This window comes from Dipodomys ordii, unplaced genomic scaffold (assembly GCF_000151885.1).
Source record: "Dipodomys ordii isolate 6190 unplaced genomic scaffold, Dord_2.0 Scaffold2, whole genome shotgun sequence".
In the NCBI taxonomy this organism is placed as follows: Eukaryota; Metazoa; Chordata; class Mammalia; order Rodentia; family Heteromyidae; genus Dipodomys; species Dipodomys ordii.
In genome coordinates this window covers 8,900,733-8,920,286 of record NW_012267218.1, presented here as the reverse complement: position 1 = coordinate 8,920,286, position 19,554 = coordinate 8,900,733, and the positions used below count along the sequence as shown (strand labels likewise).

Sequence of the window (19,554 nt, the reverse complement as noted above, 5' to 3'; positions counted from 1 at the left end):
CTTCTAGATTTCAGCCTCTTAAATAGCGACAACTACAGGCATGAGATACCAGCATCTGGCTATAGGTGCGTGCGTGCGTGCGTGTGTGCATGCGCGCTTGCGCGTGCGCACATGTGCATGCATGCGCGCTTGCGCGTGCGCACACGTGCATGCATGCATGTAGGTCCTCGTGCTTGAACTCAGGTGGTGTTCCTGAGATTTTTTTTCTCAAAGCTAGTGTTCTACCCATGAGCAAGCTCCACTTTGGCTTTTTAGTAGTTAATTGGACATAAGAGTCTCAAGGATTTTTCTGTCCTAAATGACTTTAAACTGTGGTCCTCTGATCTACAGCATCCTGTGTAGCTAGGATTACAAGCATGAGTCACCAGAACCCAGCTCCACTTGTCTTTTGAATATAGGCACTGTTATAAGCCAGGTTTCTTGCCTTCCAGCCACAGAAAACAACTCATTAGCTTAAAGAGAAAAGGGATCTATTTGACAGGGCACTGTTGTTCTATAGCATTTCTGGGAAGGCTGGAGACTAGGCTCAGCAAATAGCAAGGACTGCTGAGTGAAGGCTCCAGCACATGAAAGCCCAGTGAGGACACTGAGTTGCCACTTCAGCTCTGCTTTGTGCCTGGTCAGAAAATGTCATCACTGGCTGTAGTGATAACCTTTTCCACACTAGATGTTGCTGCCCCACCCTGCTCCCAGAAAGAATGCTTAACAGTCACTGACTTTTTGTGTCAGTAGTTTCTAATTCAAAAGGTTTAGGTTATATGCTTAAGTCCAAACCACAGAGGAGGCTAAGGAAGCAAGCTCTAGTCTTTTAGGCTTTACTTCTATGAACTGGGCTCCACCTTCTACTAAGAGCTACAAAGGCTAGATGGGTACCAATGACTCATGTCTGTAACCCTAGCTACTCAGGAGCCCAAGATCTGAGAATTAAGATTTATAGCCAGTCTAGGCAGACAAATATAAGAAATCCTTATCTTCAATGACCCAGCAAAAAAGCAGAAATGGAGTGTGACCCTTTGAAAAAGCCAAATGAAAGAGTGCAAGGCTGAGTTCAGACTCCAGTTGCCCCTTCCAACCAGAAAAAGAAAGAATTCTAAAATAAAAATTAAAAGATGAGACTTCAGAGCCCATTATACCCAGAGACTAGAGAAGACAATAGTCCTAAAGAACTGAGGAAGATATCTCATCTAGGCAGATTATTAACAATTAATTTTGGTTTACAAAGCACTTTTACTTTGTTTCATGTGGTCATGAAACAAACTACCCCTACTCGAGTACTTAGTCTGAAGTCTGTGTTCTGTTCAGCCATTCTTTCCTGAATAAGGTAGCATTTCTTTTTGTGTGTGTTTTTGTTTTTTTGAGAAAGTAAGGATTATCAGTACAAGTGATGTAACAAAGACACAAATTAATTTTTCTGGCAATTTTAGACTCCAGGGTTTCAATATGAGAAGGTAAACTCTTACATAAACAAAATACCCAAAACAAAAACAGTGAGAATCTGAACCATGTTGAACATGATGAACACAGCAGGAAAAATAAAGGATGTGTTTTCCAAAAAATATGGGGTTCATTTTGGTGGAAAACGCTCTTAGAAAAATTAATAAGGCAGCATTTCTTTTTTCCCTGAGTACTCAATCCCTTCTGGTCTGAAGGTTAGAATTCCTTTTCCATGGTAGCCCCGTATAGGCTCTCAAGTTATAACCATCTCCTATCTGCAAAAACCTTCAATATCACGTTATCCACCATTGTTTTCTTCTAGTATCTGTGCTCTCCTCTGGTTGTCTGACTATATTGCCTCCTTTTTTTTTATGATGCCCTTGTAGCTATTATGCAGAAAAGATTTTCACTTGGAAAAACAAACAGTTTCAAGGTCCCAGACTCCCTTGATAAAATGTGTCCCCTTTTCAAGCTGAGCTTTAACTTTTTAAATAATGTTTTTCAAAATTATTGGGCTGGAATGTGGCTTAGTGGCAGAGGGCTTGCCTAGCATGCATGAAGCCCTGGGTTGGATTCCTCAGTACCACATAAACAGGAAAATCCAAAAGTGGCGCTGTGGCTCAAGTGGTAGAGGCTCAGGGACAGTGCCCAGGCCGAGTTCAAGCTCCAGGACCGGCAAAAATATAAATAAATATCATAAAATACACATGAAATTTATTACCTTAACTCTTAATAAATTTAGTGCCATTACCAGGGCTTAAACTCAGAGTCTGGATGCTGTCCCCTTAGCCTTTTCATTCAAGGTTGGCACTCTACAACTTAAGCCACAGCTCTACTTTTAGCTTTTTAGTAGTTAACTGGAGATGAGTCTCTCCAACTTTTCTGCTTAGACTGCTTAGAACTGCTATCCTCAGATCTCAGCCTCATAAGTAGCTAAGATTACAGGTGTGAGCCATTGGTGCTTGGAAATCTTAATTATCTGATATTACAGAACTGATGTACAGAGAGATTACAATGTATTGAGTACATTTCCTTTCATAGAATGTCTTTTGTTCCCTCATTCTCTCCCAGCCCCTCCCTCCCGTCTCCATCCTTGAGTTGTATAGTTCACATTCATCAGTATCCAGTGAGCTCCACTGCTGCACTTTTTCACCCTTTTTTCTCAAGTTCTGTACCATCCCCCAACCCTTCTGATGATATATACTTGAATACACCATACATAAGGTGAACAAAAATCTAAAAACTAAAAAAAAAAAAAGGTTTTTTGTTTCTACATCTTAGAATTCATTTCAGTATGTATATTACTTTATATAAATATGAAGAGGCACTTAGGCATTGCATCTTTGTGTTTCTCCTAAGAGTTTCTTCTTTTGGTCTCATTGCATGTGAGTGTCTAGACTTCTGTATAATGTATCACATTCCAGTACATTTTAGATCTAACTTGTGTATATCAGAGAGAATATGAAATCTTAATACACTCATGAGTACACAGTCACACCATCTAACTCCATTACTGTTCATTTTTGCAAAACAAACTGTATCCATTACACAATGACTCCCCCATTCCTTGACTGTGTCCTTTTAAATCACCATTCTATACTTTCTATCTCTGTTTCTAACTACTCTATCTCATATAAGTACAATAACAAAGTACTTGTCTTTCTGTGGTTTACCACTTAGAAAGTCTTCAAGCCTTTCTTTGATCCACTGGTTGTTTAAGAGTATGTTAGCTGGGCGCCTGTGGCTCACACCTATAATCCTAGCTACTCAGGTGGCTGGCTGAGACCTGGTTCAAAGCCAGCCTGGGCAGGAAAGTCTATGAGACTCATCTCCAATTAACTATCAGAAAACCTGAAGTGGCGCTGTGGCTCAAGTGGTAGAGCACTTGCCTTGAGCTGAAGAGCTCAGGGACAGCACCCAGGCCCAGAGTTCAAGACCTACGACCAAAACAAAACTAAAGAGTGTGTTAATATCCACAAGTTTATAGATTTTTCAGTTTTACCTGGTATTGATTACCTTACCTTCAACCTGGAATGTTTGGAGAAATACATTTTCATATCTACTTTTAAAGGTTCTACTGAAACTTAATTTGTGGCCGAACATTTGATCTACCCTGCAAAATGTCCCTTGTATACTTGAAAAGAATGTGTATAATACTGTTGTTTGATGGTGATTATAAGCTAATTTTTTACATACAATAATAGATGAGCACATTGTGGGCTTAATTAGTTGCAAAACTGTTGGGTGTGATAAGAGGTATGATACAAGGTATGCACTAGTTTAAAATCAATTGCCTAGCAAAAACTATAAATATACTTATAACAGGGTTTAATTATAATCATTTTTAGAAAATGTCATGTGGGATCAGGGGTATAGCTCAGTGGTAGTGTACTTAAAAAGGGCTATGGTAGTAAAAAGATGTATGCTGTCCTGATTTAGCGGCTGGTATTTCTGAATGCTTACTATGTATTAGGTACTTCAGATAATTTAACATAATCATTTCCTTTAATCCTTATAATCCTACTTAACAGAATATTATTTTAATTTACTAATGAGAAAAATGGGCTTATAGGGGTTATGTGACCTACCTTCCTACCTTCTTTCTTTCCCTCCCTCCCTCCCTCGCTCCCTCCCTCCCTCTCTCTCTATCTCTCTCTTTTTCTTTCTTGTTCTGGGGCTTGAACTCTGGGCCTGGGCACTGTCCCTGATCTCTTCAACTCAAGGCTAGCACTCTAGCACTTGAGCCACAGTGCCATTTGCGGCTTTTTCTGTTTATGTGGTACTGAGGAATCAAACCAAGGGCTTCATGCATATTAAGCAAGCACTCTACCACTCAGCCACATTCCCAGCCCCTTATGTGACTTTCTTATGGTTAACAAGTTAAACCATGGTAGAGAAGAATTCAAAACCACAGTCTGGTTCCATAACATGAGCTCTTAAGGTCTAGGGCATAAAACCTCTCTGCACAGGGCTGGGAAGGTGGCTCAGTGGTAGAGTGCTTGCCTTGCATACCTGAGGCCCTGGGTTCGATTCCTCAACACCACATAAGCAAAAAGAAAAAAGCCGGAAGTGGCACTGTGGCTCAAGTGGTATAGCGCTAGCCTTGAGCTGAAGAGCTGAGGGACAGTGCCTAGACCCATAGTTCAGGCCCCATGTCTGGACCAAAAAAAACAATAAAAATAAAAATAAATAAAAAATAAAACCTCTCTGCAAATAAATGACCAAAATATTTTCCTTACTATGGAGAAATGACCTAAAACTTATATAAAAGTTATGCTGTGTTGTAAGACTATTATAATAGGTATCAGGGAGAGATATGCCCTACAAGGAACACAAGAAACAATAACAACAAAAAATGGCCCAATCTGTATTTTGCATAATGAAAGGAAAAAGAACATTCATACTTGTTTAAGTAACCAGATTAAGATAATGAAAGAAGTGTTTTATATCTTTAATATACTGCAGAATATGTTAAGTTCTTGCTAGATGAAAAAATAACTCACCTAAGAAGATAAAAGAACTCAAGTGTTACCTAAGATCAAAGAGGTGGCTCACAATTTTACTTTCATTCAAAACTAAAAAAATTAGCTGGGGGCCAGTGGCTCATGTCTGTAATCATAGCTACTCAGGAGGCCGAGATATGAGGATTGTGGTTCAAAGCCAGCCCGGGCAGGAAAGTCTGTAAGACTCTTATCTCCACTAGAAAACCAGAATTGGCACTGTGGCTCAAGTGGTAGAGTGCTAGCCTTGAGCTGAAGAGCTGAGGGATAGCACCCAGACCTAGAGTTCAAGCCCCACAACTGAAAAAAAAACTCAAAACAAAAAAACACCTAAAAACAATTATATTAACATATGTGTTCTCATTTTTTAAAATTGTAAAGTATATATGATTTTTATGTGAAAAAAATTTAAACCAATTTGAAAAAAACAGACTGTTATATCTTTTTGGTAATTGCAAAATTTAAATTTTTCTGAGGAAGTGTTTTCTAATAAATTTAATATTACAGAATAAAGGAATGATAAATCTGGTCTCTATATTATTAATATAGTAATGGTTTTTCAGGGGAGATGACTTGATCTTAGGGCATAGGCACTAACATTGAGCTTTTTGGCTCAAGGTTAATGCTCTATCACTTTAGCCACAGCTCTATGTCTAGATTTTGGTGGTTAACTGAAGATAAGAATCTAATAGACTTTCCTGCAGGCTTTGAACCTTGATCCTCAATCTCAATCTCCTATAGAGAATTATAGGCACAAGCCACAGGAGCTAGCAGTGATTCTTATTTTAATCTAATAAAATAGTTTTATGACATTTTTGATTGTGGTGATAAAATATCTATTCCTAAAAAGAGGATGAAATAAGATTTTAACAGATTTAACACACACACACACACACACACACACACACACACACACGTATCTTTCCAGTTCTGAAATGTTAAGATTTAACATTTACCAACAGATACATACTTTCTAATCTCAACTTTTGTGTATTCATTGACCTGTAACACAAAAAAATGTAGTGTCCCAATTTAAGATTTCTAAACTAACTGAAAGAAGCCTGTAAGTCTATCATTAATATTTTTTTTGGGGGGGGGGTACTGTAAAGGAGAACTTTGACTTGAACTCAGGGCCTGGGCTCTATCCTTATGCTTTTTAAGCTCAAGGCTAGTATTCTACCACTTGAGCCACAGTTCTACTTCTGGCTTTTTTTGGTGGTTAATTAGGGATAAAGATTCTCATGGACTTTCCTGCCTGGGCTGGCTTCAAGGTCCAAGTCTCAGATCTGGGCCTTCTAAGAAACTAGGATTATAGACGTGAGCCACAGATGCCAGGATTCACTATTGTGTTTTAAATGTAGTGTATGATGTACAGCTAAGCTAAAAAATAAGATACAGAATACTTAGAAATGTAAATTAGAGGGTTTGTCCAATTCTCTAATCTAATATAAATCAATTTATATTCAAATGCAGCTATCTTCATTTTTATAATGAATTTATTCTAACAGCAAACATTTAAGAATCAACAAGGTGTTGAGTATAAATATGAGAGTCTAACCTCAAAATCAGGGAAACCAATCATTTAAGTTTGGGTACAGACAGAATATAAATGGGTAATTCAATATAAAATTAAGCTTAATTTTAATATGAAATGGAAGGCCCCATTATCCCTGACCCTTATGCTGTCTCAGACTTTATAATTATAGGCTCAAAAAAACTGACCCTGCTCATCATAGGCACTGAAATGAGAACCAACTGGTTATGTTTTCAATTTGGGAGACAAGCATGTAATTATAGAAATAAAAAAGTTAGAATTTCATACCTTGCGCAAGCATGTTAAATTCCAAGAACAGTGCTATGTGGTAAAGTTCCATGGCTTCTTCTGCCCTGGTCATGTTTGGCTTCCCTGCGACGAGAGCCTGAACTTCACTGAGACTCCCTACAGAGGGACTACAGTGCAAAACGGAAAGGTCCACCACATCTGTATACATACAGTGTAATATTACTTTCGCATATTTTTTTGGTATAATGGATTCATCTAATATAATTCTTGTAGGAGTCCTCAAAGTTCGGTCTGTAATTTCTTCACCAGTCCGTATCCTCCTTTGTAATAAATTTCGAAAAAACGGGGATCGTGCAGAAATAACAGCCTTGTGGGCTTTGAGCTCTTCATCTAAACAGTTCTGATTTCCACCAAAAGCTTCAACCAGTTCAGAGTCTGAAGAAAAACTAAGGACAACATCATAATAACACATGTAATCAAAGAGCCCACGCATATCTACATCAAGGGAATTTGGTGTTCCAAATTCTTCACTAAGCTGAACAAGGATATCGACATTTTGAAACCTCGAGTCCTCCATTCCAAATTCTCCAGTATAAAGGTAGTGTAGCAAAGCAGAAAACATAGGCATATCAATACCTGCTGTATTGATGTCCATTATTATCTCTGCCCCATACTCAGGTGAGGAAGAAAGCAGTGTTTTAAAAAATGGACACCTTGCTGCCAAAATGGCACGATGAACAGGAAAACAAGTTTCTTGAAATATTAAGTCTACATCAGTACAATACTTGTATTCATAAAGATCAGCCATATCTTTCTGCAATGTCCGTGCTTCTGGTCTAGCCAAACTGGCTTGTAGAGAAAGCTCTTTTAAGGCTGAAGTTCCCTCATATTCTTCCACTAATGCATTGACATCTCTAACATCCCACCCTGAGAGGAGTTCTCGCATCTGCTTGGCATGATCTGCAGACCTGTTAGATTTTCGACGTTTAATAAACTTCTTTTTGAGGGTGGCAAGGCCAGAGGTTCTCTTTTTTTTGTCTTGTGGCTTCTCATGGCCATGGTCAAGGCTATATAATTTTGATTCACAGCCATAGCCTTGCTGGGAATAAGATGATGTTCCTAAAAGGAAAATTAAACAAATAATTTGTTTTTCTTTTTTAACATGTTTCCCACATTAACATTTTTTATGTCAAAATTTTTTTGCAAATACATTCTTGGACTACTCAAAACTGCCTTTCTTTTTTTTGCTGGTCTTGAGGCTTGAATTCTGGGCGTGGGTATGTCCCTGAGTTCCTTTTGCTCAAGGTTAGCACTACCACTTGAGCCACAGTACCACGTCCAGCTTTTTCTGTGATTTAATTGGAGATAAGAATCTCACAGACTCTCCTTCCCAGACTAGTTTTGAACCATGATCCTTGTATCTCAGCCTACTGAGTTTAGGATTATAGACATTGAGCCACTAACACTCAGCTTCATTTTAATTTTTTTTTTTTTTTGTTCCATCATGGGGATTGAACTCTGGGCCTGGACACTGTCCCTCAGCAATTCAGCTCAAGGCTAGCGCTCTACCACTTGAGCAACAGTGCCACTTCCAGTTTTCTGGGTGGTTTATTGGAGATAAGAGTCTCACTGACTTTTCCTTCCCCGGGCTGGCTTTGAACCAAGATCCTCAGATCTCAGCCTCCTGAATAGCTAGGATTACATGCATGAGCCACCAGCATCTGGCTCATTTTCATTTTTTTTTTTTTTGGTCGGCCGTGGGGCTTGAACTCTGGGCCTGGGCGCTGTCCCTCACCTCTTCAGCTCAAGGCAAGCGCTCTACCACTTGAGCTACAGCGCCACTTCCGGTTTTCTGGTGGTTTATTGGAGATAGGAGTCTCACAGTCTCTCCTGCCCGGGCTGGCTTTGAACCATGATCCTCAGATCTCAGCCTCCTGAGTAGCTAGGATTACAGGCGTGAGCCACCAGCGCCCGGCTTCATTTTCATTTTTATAAAAGGAAGTAACTTCTGTAATCCAGACTGAGGCAGGAACTGAGAACTTAAGGTCAGAGTATGCTATATAGTGAGACACTACCTAAAAAATCCATAATTAAACAAATAGGAAATAGAAAAAAAAAATGAAAAGAAAAAGAGACAAAAAGAACAAATCAGTCTGAATTTTTAAGTCCCTTTAGTTCTCTGGAAATCAAGGAATAAACACATCTTTCTAATAAGAAACAATTTATAGACATATATATATATATATATATATATATATATTCACACACACATATGTAATTGTGAAATGTTTTTCTCCCTAATTATACCAAGACTATAGTTATAGTAGCAAAATAAAAAGACCAGTACATATGACTGGAGATTCCTAGCTTGTTGTCAGTTATGGTTACTACAACAAAATTAAAGATCCTTGTGCTATAAAGTATTTAGTCTGATAAAACCCATAAAAGCCATATTTCTTATTGGTGAGGGGAGGAATCCAGATGCCACAGAATTATTTATAACATTTCCACAGATCAATTTGCTTATCCACCAAGATCACTAAGAACACAATTCCATTTATAGTTATGATGGAAAATACGTCAGAAAAACTGAAAGTTACCTATGAAAGTCTGTTGGGCCTGTGGATTTCCCCCTACCCTTGGGGAACATGAATGAGGATAGTTAGATGCATTAGCACCCATTTTCTTCAGTCACTCAGGCATTCCATCTGCTGGTTCTTCAGAGTATAATCCCAGAGGCCTTTATGAACCTTCAACCCTGGATCCAGCTGCATCTTTTCATCCATTTCTTGATATAAAACAAAGATAATTGTGTTTATTTTTCCAAATGTATCTCAAAAATCACAAAAACATGTTACTAAAGAACTGCTTCTGTTGGTAAATAATGGCATACTGTCAATCTACATGTACATTTCCAGTAAATATTTTTTAAATGTTTAAGTTTGATATATGAATCTTCCTGTAACTCTGAGCCATAAAATACTTTTCAGGTTATAAAAAAAGCATCATACTAATTTCAAAACACAGAAAGAGCATTTGGACTAAAATGAAAGGTTACAATGAAAATAAAAAAGAATTGCGACAACTGCCCATAATTGTAAGCCAATATTCTAAGCAACTTAATAACATTTAAAAAGTTGAGGGCCAGTAATGTGGCTTAGTGGTGAGTGCTTGCCCTACATGCATGAAGAAGCCCAGGGTTCAATTCCTCCTTTCCACACAAACAGAAAAAGCTGGCTCAAGTGGTAGAGTGCTATAGCCTTGAGCAAACTGGCAAAAAAAAAAAAAAAAAAAAAGTTTATACTAGTTAAAAAAATGCAGACAAGTAATTGGCTTGTTGTTTTTCTGCTTTAAGATAAAACTGCTTCATCTGGTCTTTAATCTATAAAACTGGGCAGTCTATGAAAAAGGGGACAAGGAAAAGTGAACACTTAAAGGAAAATATCTTTAAGTTATTATTCTATAGTCATTTTTCAGGAGTTAGAAATACAGTGAGATATGTGAGGGGAAAAAACAATTACCTTCCTCAAAAATTCCTGAAATAAAAATACTGCTATTATCTGATAATATAACAGGTCAGTAGCATTAATAGATTAAATTCTGAACCAGGTGATTTAACTCTCCTCTCAGAGATGCTGGCAGGATATATACACTCAGACAAAACTGTAAGAGAGAACAAGACTAAAAAATACATTTATACCTTAAACCATTTGGATATCTAAATTTTATCTAACTAAAAAGGGCTTAAGAGAAATTTAAACTTTATTATTAGAATTGTTAGGTAAACCAGCAACTAACTAATTTGGCCTAAAATGAAAGATGGAAATGTTTTAACAGCTAAGATTTAAAGAAAACACATACACACACTATCACAGAAAACCTGCTAAAATACAGAACTGTGTCAAGAGTGTTAGAATTTATTTTCACCTCCATTACTGATACAGCATAACCTTAGTAATTCACATTTAGGAAAACCCTATTTTCTATTCAAATCTTTTTGTGTTTTACTCAATTTTTTTTTTTTTTTGGTCAGTCATGGGGCTTGAACTCTGGCCTTGGGCCCTGTCCCTGCGCTCTTCCGCTCAAGGCAGTGACAGCTCTACCTCTTGAGCCACAGCACCACTTTGGAGATAAGAGTCTCAAGGAATTTCCTGCCCGGGCTGGCTTTGAGTGGTGATCCTCAGATCTCAGCCTCCTGAGTAACTAGGATTACAGCCCAGGGCTTACTCAGATCTTTTATTATGTGTATCTCAACATATACAATATTGCATATATGTGTAGATACACATATACACATATAATACTTTCTAGTAATTAGATATACTTTTATTTATTTTTATTTATTTATTTTGGGTCCAGTCGTGGGGCCTGAACTCTGGGCCTGGGCACTGTCCCTCAGCTCTTCAGCTCAAGGCTAGCCCTCTACCACTTGAGCCACAGTGCCACTTTCGGCTTTTTTTCTTTTTGTTTATGTGGTGCTGAGGAATCGAACCCAGGGCCTCATGCATGCAAGGCAAACACTCTACCACTAAGCCACCTTCCCAGCTCCCTAGATATACTTTTAAAGAGCAGTAGCTCCTATCAAATAATATATAAACAAATTTCTAATAAAATTTATCTGTGAGAACACAGCACCTTTAAACTTTGCTTAACACATAATACTGGAAGTCTGAGACATGGCCAGATATGACAGTACATTCTGTAAGACGCTAAAGGGTTTAAATACCATTTTGTAAACTGAATTGCCAAAACCAAGTTACTTCTTCCAGCAAAGTCCATTTTAACACAGATAAGTAATCAATCAAATACTTTCTAACATTTGATACTCAGTATTATTCACAGTTTTGTTTTGTCATTAGGGCTTGAACTCTGGACCTGGGCCCTATCCCTCAGCTCTGCAGCTCAAGGCTAGTACTCTACCACTTGAGCCACAGTGCCACTTCCATTTTTCTGGTAGTTAATTGGAAATAAGAGTCTCATAGACTTTCCTGCCCGGGCTGGCTTTGAACTGCGATCGTCAGACTTTGGCCTCCTGAGCAGCCCTATATAGGATTTTAAGCGTGAGCCACCATCACCCAGCTATTTAAAGTTTTTAATTCTTAAGTACTAGAAATGTAGAAAAAGTTCCTTTATGGGGGAAATTCATTATTTGAATTTTGTTAGGTTTAAAATGAAAGTTGATGCCCTGAGTTCAAACCCTCATACTGATCAAAACAAAAGAAAATAAAATCTATGGCAAATGGTACACAGTAGTACTTTTTTTTTGTTGTTCTTTTTTGTTTTTGTCAGTCGTGGGTCTTGAACTCTGGGCCTGGGTGCTGTCCCTCAGCTCTTCAGCTCAAGGTGAGCACTCTACCACGTGAGCCACAGCACCACTTCTGGTTTCCTAGTGGTTTATTGGAGATAAAGAGTCTCACGGAGTTTTCCTGCCTCGGCTGGCTCTTTGAACCGGGTTCCTTAGATCTCAGCCTCCTGAGTAGCTAGGATTACAGGTGTGAGCCACTGGCACCTGGCTCATTGTTTTTTAATTTAATCTGTCTTTAGATGCTAGAAATTAGGTTAAATGAGAATTCAAATCTCTTCAAGAAATTTTTTTTTCCTGTAGGCAAGCCTGATTTTTGTCTACTATAGACACAGGATGAAATTTAATATTTGGCTGAGATGACAGATAAGGAAAAAAGAAGTGTGAGATGCAAATGGCCCTAGAAGGTTTATAAATTCTTTTTGTAGAATCACTATTCTAGATAATTCCCTCTGTTAACCTCAACAAGATGGGTCTCAATAAAACCATGGAACTATGTTAAAATGTTTCATTAAGTACAATAGACCCAGTTGAAGGGGAAAATCATGTTGAATGCAAAAAAGAAAACAACTATCAGAAAATTAAAAACAACAACAAATAAAATTAACAAAACAGAAGTCAGCTTCTTTCCTCCCCACTTACCCAACGCAAACCAAACCAATCCTAGGTCAGTATTTTATAGAGAGTTTTTTAAAAGTTTGAAAAATTCAGGATTAACACCAGATGGAAACTTTATTATTAATTTTGTTTATGCAGTACTGAGGAATTGAGCCCAGGGTCTCATGCATGCTAGGCAAGCACTCTGCCACTAAGCCACATTCCCCGCCCAGAATGGAATTTTATAGCCTCTTTTAAGTGTTAAGGTACATCATGAAGAGGAAGTAATTAGCTTGATCTAAATGAGTCCTGTTGCCCTACAGAGAAGTAAAAGAATGACCTTATATAACAGTTTGGAAAAATGCTGATTACTGTTATGAAAACACATTTACTGCTTTATGTAGCAGAGAAGACGGCAAGAGTTAAGGGATCTAGGATTGCATTCTGTCATTGATTTTCCACATATGAGGAAGAAGTCACACTTGACTCCTCCTTCCCTCCTACCTCCCCCAGTCTTGGGGCTTGAACTCAGGGTTTGGGCACTGTCCCTGAGGTTTTCACTTAAGGCTGGCTTTCTACTGCTTGAGTCACAGTTCTACTTCTGGTTTTTGTGGTGATTAGCTGGAGGTAAGAGTTTCATGGACTTTCTTGCCCACACTGGCTTTGCACCATGATCCTTAGATTCCAGCCTCCTGAGTAACTAGGATTACAGGTATGAGCTCATGCTGAACTTTGATGGGCCTGATTCTAAATCTATAAAATAAGGAAGATTAAATAGGATTTCTAAAATTCAATGAAGCAATATAACCTACTAATTCGGAAAATGAATGTTAGTCTACAGAGAAAAAAAAAGGCACTTGGATTTTGGGTTTAAGCATGTTTTTCTATTAGTTTGATTATTAGGGAAAGAAGGACAGAAAAGTGGAGCAAAGCAACTTAAAATGAAAGAGAAATGCAAAACCATTGCAACACTTCATTACTGTCAAATCTAAGCTGAATACTTATCTTCAAGCCAAGATGCTTGAGTATAAAAAGTGGTACAAAACAGAGAGAACATGTGTGCGCGGTTTGACGAGGTGAAGTTGGGACCATGTTCATGCTATAGCCAATCACATTTCTTGATAAACATGAAATAAGCAGTTTAAAAAAGAAACTCCCAAAAGTCACCAATTAAATTTTTTTCTATAGCCATCTCATACTCCATGTTTTATCTAACATAATTCTTTTTTGTTTTAGGGTTTATTGTACATCAGATTCTGTCTTAAAGCTTTCACATAGATTAACTCATTCTCTTAACAATTTCTACTGATGAGGCTGAGAGGTTAGTAACTTGTCCAAGATCATATAAAGTGAAAGAGCTAAGATTACTTTCTTTGTAAGCTTCAGTTTTATCCTTGGATGCATTTCAAGAGCAACATGACAAAAAGATATTGAACAGCAAGCAGCAGTCAGCAATAAACCCTTGCCTTTGAAGGCATCTTCAAAAAGATGACACCAGAAGGGGAATTCAGAAAGACACAAACTAGGCTAGGATGTCTCAATGGGACCATCTACTATAAAGACAGAAGACTGTTACCCAGCACAGAAAACTGTGACATTTCCAATAGCACAGACTAACAATGCTTGTCATACAGCTTGTCATTATTATGTTTCATTATTATGTTTCATTAACTCTGTTTACTAAGATAAGAAAGTTAGGAGACATAGCCTTCAAGTCTATTTTCATCAATTGAAAGTGAATTATAAACTCATAAAGTAAGAAAATATGATTTATAATTAAAACTAAAAAAAAATTAAAAACAGGCAAATCCTTGAAAGTTGTTTCTCCAAAGATTCACAAATAGCCAAATACATTAACAATCATCAATATCACTAATTATTAGGGAAATGTAAGTGAAAGCCAAATGAGATTATCTCATCATAACCACTGAGATCATTACGATGGCTACTAATACATAACACACACACACACACATACACACACACACACACAGAGTATTAGTGAGGATGTAGAGAAATTGGAACTCTTGCATTCCGTGCAAGATAGGACAATTGCAGAAAACATCCATTTCTAAAAATAAATAAAAAGAGAAATACCACATGACCATGCAATTTGAGTTTTACTGCAAAGAATTGAAAGCAGAAAATGGAAAAGGTATTTGTACACACATGTTCACAGCTTATTATTCACAGTAGCTAAAACATGGAAGTAACCCAGCTGTCCACCAAGTAATGAATGAAGCCAGGTCCTGGTAATTCATACTTGTAATCCTAGCGACTCAGGAGGCTGAGACCTGAGAATCATAGTTTGAAGCCAACTTCGGCAGAAAAGTCCATGAGACTCTTATCTCCAATAAATCACCAAAAAGCTGGAGGCAGAGGTGTAGCTCAAGTCATGGGGTGCCAACCTTGAGCAAAAAAACTAAAGGACAGTGCCCAGGCCCTGAGCACAAGCCCTATTACTTGCATGAAAGAAAGAGACAGAGAGAGAGAGAGAGAGAGAGAGAGAGGGAAAGGAAGGAAAGGAAGGAAAAGAAGAAAGGAAAGAAGGAGAGAAAAGAAAAAGAAAAAAAGGAAGGAAAGGAAGGCAGGAAAAGGAAGGAGAGAGAGAAAAAGAGAGGGGGGAGGGAAGAGGAAGGGAGGGAGAAGGAGGTAGGAAGGGGAGGAGGAGCCGGGAGTTGGTGGCTCATGCCTGTAATCCTAGCCACTCAGGAGGCTGAGATCTGAGGATCGTGGTTCAGACAGGCAAGTCTGGGAGACTCTTACCTCCAATTAACCACCAGAAAACTGGAAGTAGCACTGTGGCTTAGCCAGCCCAGGCAGGAAAGTACGTGAGACTCTTATCTCCAATAAACCACCAGAAAACTGGGAGCGGTGCTGTGGCTCAAGAGGTAGAACACTCACCTTGAGCTGAAGAGCACAGGGACAGCGCCCAAGCCCAGAGTTCAATCCCCACAACTAACTAAAAAAAAAAAAAAGTAGGTTGTACCTTGCATATCCACTTAATCTGGTTGTTTGGCAGAGGTAACTGAAACACTGATGGCAGTAGGTAAGAAACTGACTTTGACCCAGCCACCCCAACATCAAAACCTGTGTTGTCTTCTTGCAGCTGTATCCCTCCAAACTGAGGTAGTTCTAGAAGGAGCAAGAAAAAAGTGCTTATAAACAGACAGTGAACATGATTATTAGGTCCTGCAAGATAGTCTATAGAAGTTTTCTAATCAATTGCCACATAAGACAATGGTGTCATTTATAACATTTGTTTATGATAAAAAGAGATTTTGAGTCAGTTGGTATTTGCCTGAATTAATAAAATAACTATTTTAATTAGATGCACTGTTTTTTACTGTAGGCTTAGTGGTGTACAGAAAGGCAGCTTTAGAGAAGGTGGTAAAAGTTGGAAACATGACTGTTAGTAGAGCACCAGCCAACGAACAAAGCACCAGGTATAGAGTCCCAGTTTCTCAACAACAAAAAAAAGAGTCAGTGATGAGAAAAACAGCTCATATCAGGATATATTCAACTGAATTTATTTATTTATGGGTCCGGTCGTGGGGCCTGAACTCTGGGCCTGGGCACTGTCCCTCAGCTCTTCAGCTCAAGGCTAGCGCTCTACCACTTAAGCCACAGCGCCACTTATGGCTTTTTTCTCTTTTGCTTATGTGATGCTGAGGAATCGAACCCAGGGCCTCATGCATGCAAAGTAAGCATTCTACCACTGAGACACCTTCTCAGCCCTCAACTGAATTTAATAAAAAAATATTCTCATAAACCTCACAAAAGCCAAAGCATTTAGATTTTCTGATGCCAACTTATTAGCACATGTAAATAATATAAAATTATATTTCTTGTTGATAAGCAACTATGGGTTCCAGTGGTAGAGCCTGAGAGATAAGAAAACACATTGGGTGAGCCTGATAGGAAGCCTGAAACTGGCTGGAGAGAAAAGATAACAGAAACATGACTACCGAAACTCCAAGGTACCCTCATTCAGGACAGTCTTCATTAGGAAAGCTCCAATTCCAAACTACTGGATCATGAAGAGTAGTTTTGTGAATGGTACTATGATGTACTGTACTCATAACTTGACTTCTAGAAATTGAAACCCCTTTGTACAACTATTTAATAAAATTTTTTAAAAAAAAAGGATTTAGAAGTATGAACAGAAAGCCAAATGTTGAATCTCAAGAAATGCTGAGAACAATAAAGGAAAGCATAGGAAGCCAGGTGCTGGTGGCTCACACCTGTAATCTCAGTTTAAAGTCAGCCTGGGCAGGAAAATCCATGAGACTCTTATCTCCAATCAACCACCAGAAAAACTGGAAGTGTCACTGTGGCTCAAAGTGTTAGCATACTAGCTTTGAAAAAAAGCTCAGAACAGCACCCAGGCCCTGAAGCCTGGGACCAGCAAAAAAGAAAAGAAAAGCTAAGCCAGGCCCTAGGACCGACAAAGGGTCGGAGTTCAAACTCTAGGAGTAGCAAAAAAACAACAACAAAAACACAACCCAATGAAAAAACAATGCATGATAGAGGGGAGGACAGGAGAGGGCACACAAATGAAGAGAGAAAGGGGGAGCAAATAGTCATTATATTCAGTGTAAGAACTGTAACTTGAAGGTAGGGATTTTTAGGATCCCTCAAGACCATCCCAGGGGGACCATGTGGAGGCAGGCACACACAAGAGAAAGATTATTATAAGGTTTATTAGAGGCCATAGCTCCCCCCAGGAGAGGGAGCAATATGGTGTATGCCCCTATCCAGGTGGGTAGCTCTGGGGCTAGTGGCAAGGTCCTTGCACAGGTAGGTCTGGGCAGAGAACGGGAGTGACCAGCTATAGGGTGGGAACAGGGCAGGGAGGAGCTCAGGTCTGGGTGAAGCTGGGGACCAGAGGTGGGGATAATGTTAACAGAGATGAGCAAAGATAGGGGAGAATGATGGAAAGGGTGATATTGATCAAAATGCATTATATTCATAACCAGATTTCTGGAATTGAAACTCCTTTGTACATCTATTTAATAATAGTAATAATAATAATAATAAACAGCACGATACTAGCATGAAGACAGATTTACAGGCAAATGGAATACGAGGGAAATAAACCCTTAAACTATGGTCAAATAATAACTATCATTTGTGTTAGAGCTTGAACCCAGCCTCTTGTACACGCTAAGCACATTCTTTAAAACTGATCTATACCCTCAAGTGAATTTTAATAAAGGTACCAAAACCACTCAATGAGAAAGGAATATTTTAAAACAAACAGCATTAGAAGAACTGGTTATCTATAAAGACCTAAACAGAATACCTACAACTAAGTATCATTTAAAAGAACACAAAGAGGCAAAGTTTCATGATGCTGGATGTGGCAATGAATTCTTTAATATGATGCTAAAAGTGCAAGCAACAAAAGAAAAACTAGGTAAGTAGGACTTAGCCAAAATAAAAAACTTGTGAGAGGAGATACTAAGGGATAAAGAGAATTGAAAGTTGTTTGTGGACATACATTCATACACATACAAGCACACACATGTACACATACACATGGATACAGTATAATATCCTCCAAATGCTGTTTGTTAAAGGGGGCAGGACTGAGGGGAGCAATTTGATTTTTGTTTTGTTTTTTTTTGTTTTGGGTCCGGTTGTGGGGCCTGAATTCTGGGCCTGGGCACTGTCCCTCAGCTCTTCAGCTCAAGGCTAGTGCTCTACCACTTGAACTACAGCACCACTTATGGCCTTTTTTTTTCTGCTTATGTGGTGCTGAGGAATCGAACCCAGGGCCTCATGTATGCAAGGCAAGCACTCTACCACTGAGCCACCTTCCCAGCCCAAGGGGAGCAATTTGAATATGGTGAAGGGGGTAAATTTATTCAAAGTAAACTGAGGCATATGCAAGTATGGACTATCACAATAGTAACAAATAATGACATATTACAAATATGTTAAGCACAAAAAAATACTGAAAAAAATAAATTGCATATCAAAGTACAATGAAAAGACAAGCCATAGATTAAAAAGAAAACACTTGCAAATCATGTTTAATATGAGATTAATATTCAGGAAAAAAAACTCCTAAAAATAAAGGAAAAAAGTTGAAATGAAAAATCAACATAGTGACTGATCCTGGTAATACATATCTAGATTCCTAGCAGGAGAAAGGCTGAAGCAAACAATGGAGATTTCCAAGAACATTCTGGGTGAGTCCTCGTATTAAAAAAAAAAAAAAAAAGCAAAGAACCTGATATCCTGGTATTTCTTCAAAGTTAATATTCAAGAAGCCAAACAGAATGGAAAAGGACACTCATGATCACTAGGGAAATAAAAATGAAAACCACAGAGGCTGGGAGGTTGGCTCAGTGGTAGAGTGCTTGCCTCACATGGATGAGGCCCTGGGTTCGATTCCTCAGTACCACATAAGCAGAAAAAAAGCAGGAAATGGCACTGTGGCTCAAGTGGTAGGACACTAGCCTTGAGCTGAAGAGTTGAGGGTCAGTGCCCTGGCCCAGAATTCAACCCTCAGGACAGAGAAAACAAAAACAAAAAACACCACAATGTGATACCACTTCACATTCATTAATTATTCTCAAAAAGAGAAAAAAGTAAGCAAGTACCCAGTGTGTAGAAAGTAGAAGAGAATCATAATGCAATGCTGATGGACATGTAAATTTTTATGGATATAAATATTGAAAAGAGCCAGATGCTGGTGGCTCAAGCCTGTAATCCTACTCAGGCTGAAATCTGAAGACTGTGGTCCAAGGCTAACAGAGGCAGGAGAGTCCAAGACACTCTTTTTTTGTCGATCGTGGGGCCTGAACTCTGGGCCTGGGCGCTGTCCCTCAGCTCTTCAGCTCAAGGCTAACCCTCTACCACTTGAGCCACAGTGCCACTTCCAGCTTTTTCTGCTTATGTGGTGCTGAGGAATCGAACCCAGGGCCTCA

The 19,554-nt window shown here is 38.7% G+C and overlaps 1 protein-coding gene across 2 annotated transcripts in view; it reads right to left on the bottom strand.

The window, feature by feature from the left end:
• The window catches only part of Btbd7 (BTB (POZ) domain containing 7), a 71,952-nt gene that overhangs the window by 48,916 nt on the left and 3,482 nt on the right, over nt 1-19,554 (bottom strand). For both annotated transcript variants that reach the window (XM_013016243.1, XM_013016252.1), the window contains exons 2-3: nt 9,318-9,505; nt 6,757-7,836 (exon numbers count right to left, since the gene is read on the bottom strand). In XM_013016243.1, coding sequence (XP_012871697.1) covers nt 6,757-7,836; nt 9,318-9,399 — 1,162 coding nt within the window. In that variant the 5' untranslated portion in view covers nt 9,400-9,505. The remainder of the gene's footprint in view (nt 1-6,756; nt 7,837-9,317; nt 9,506-19,554) is intronic.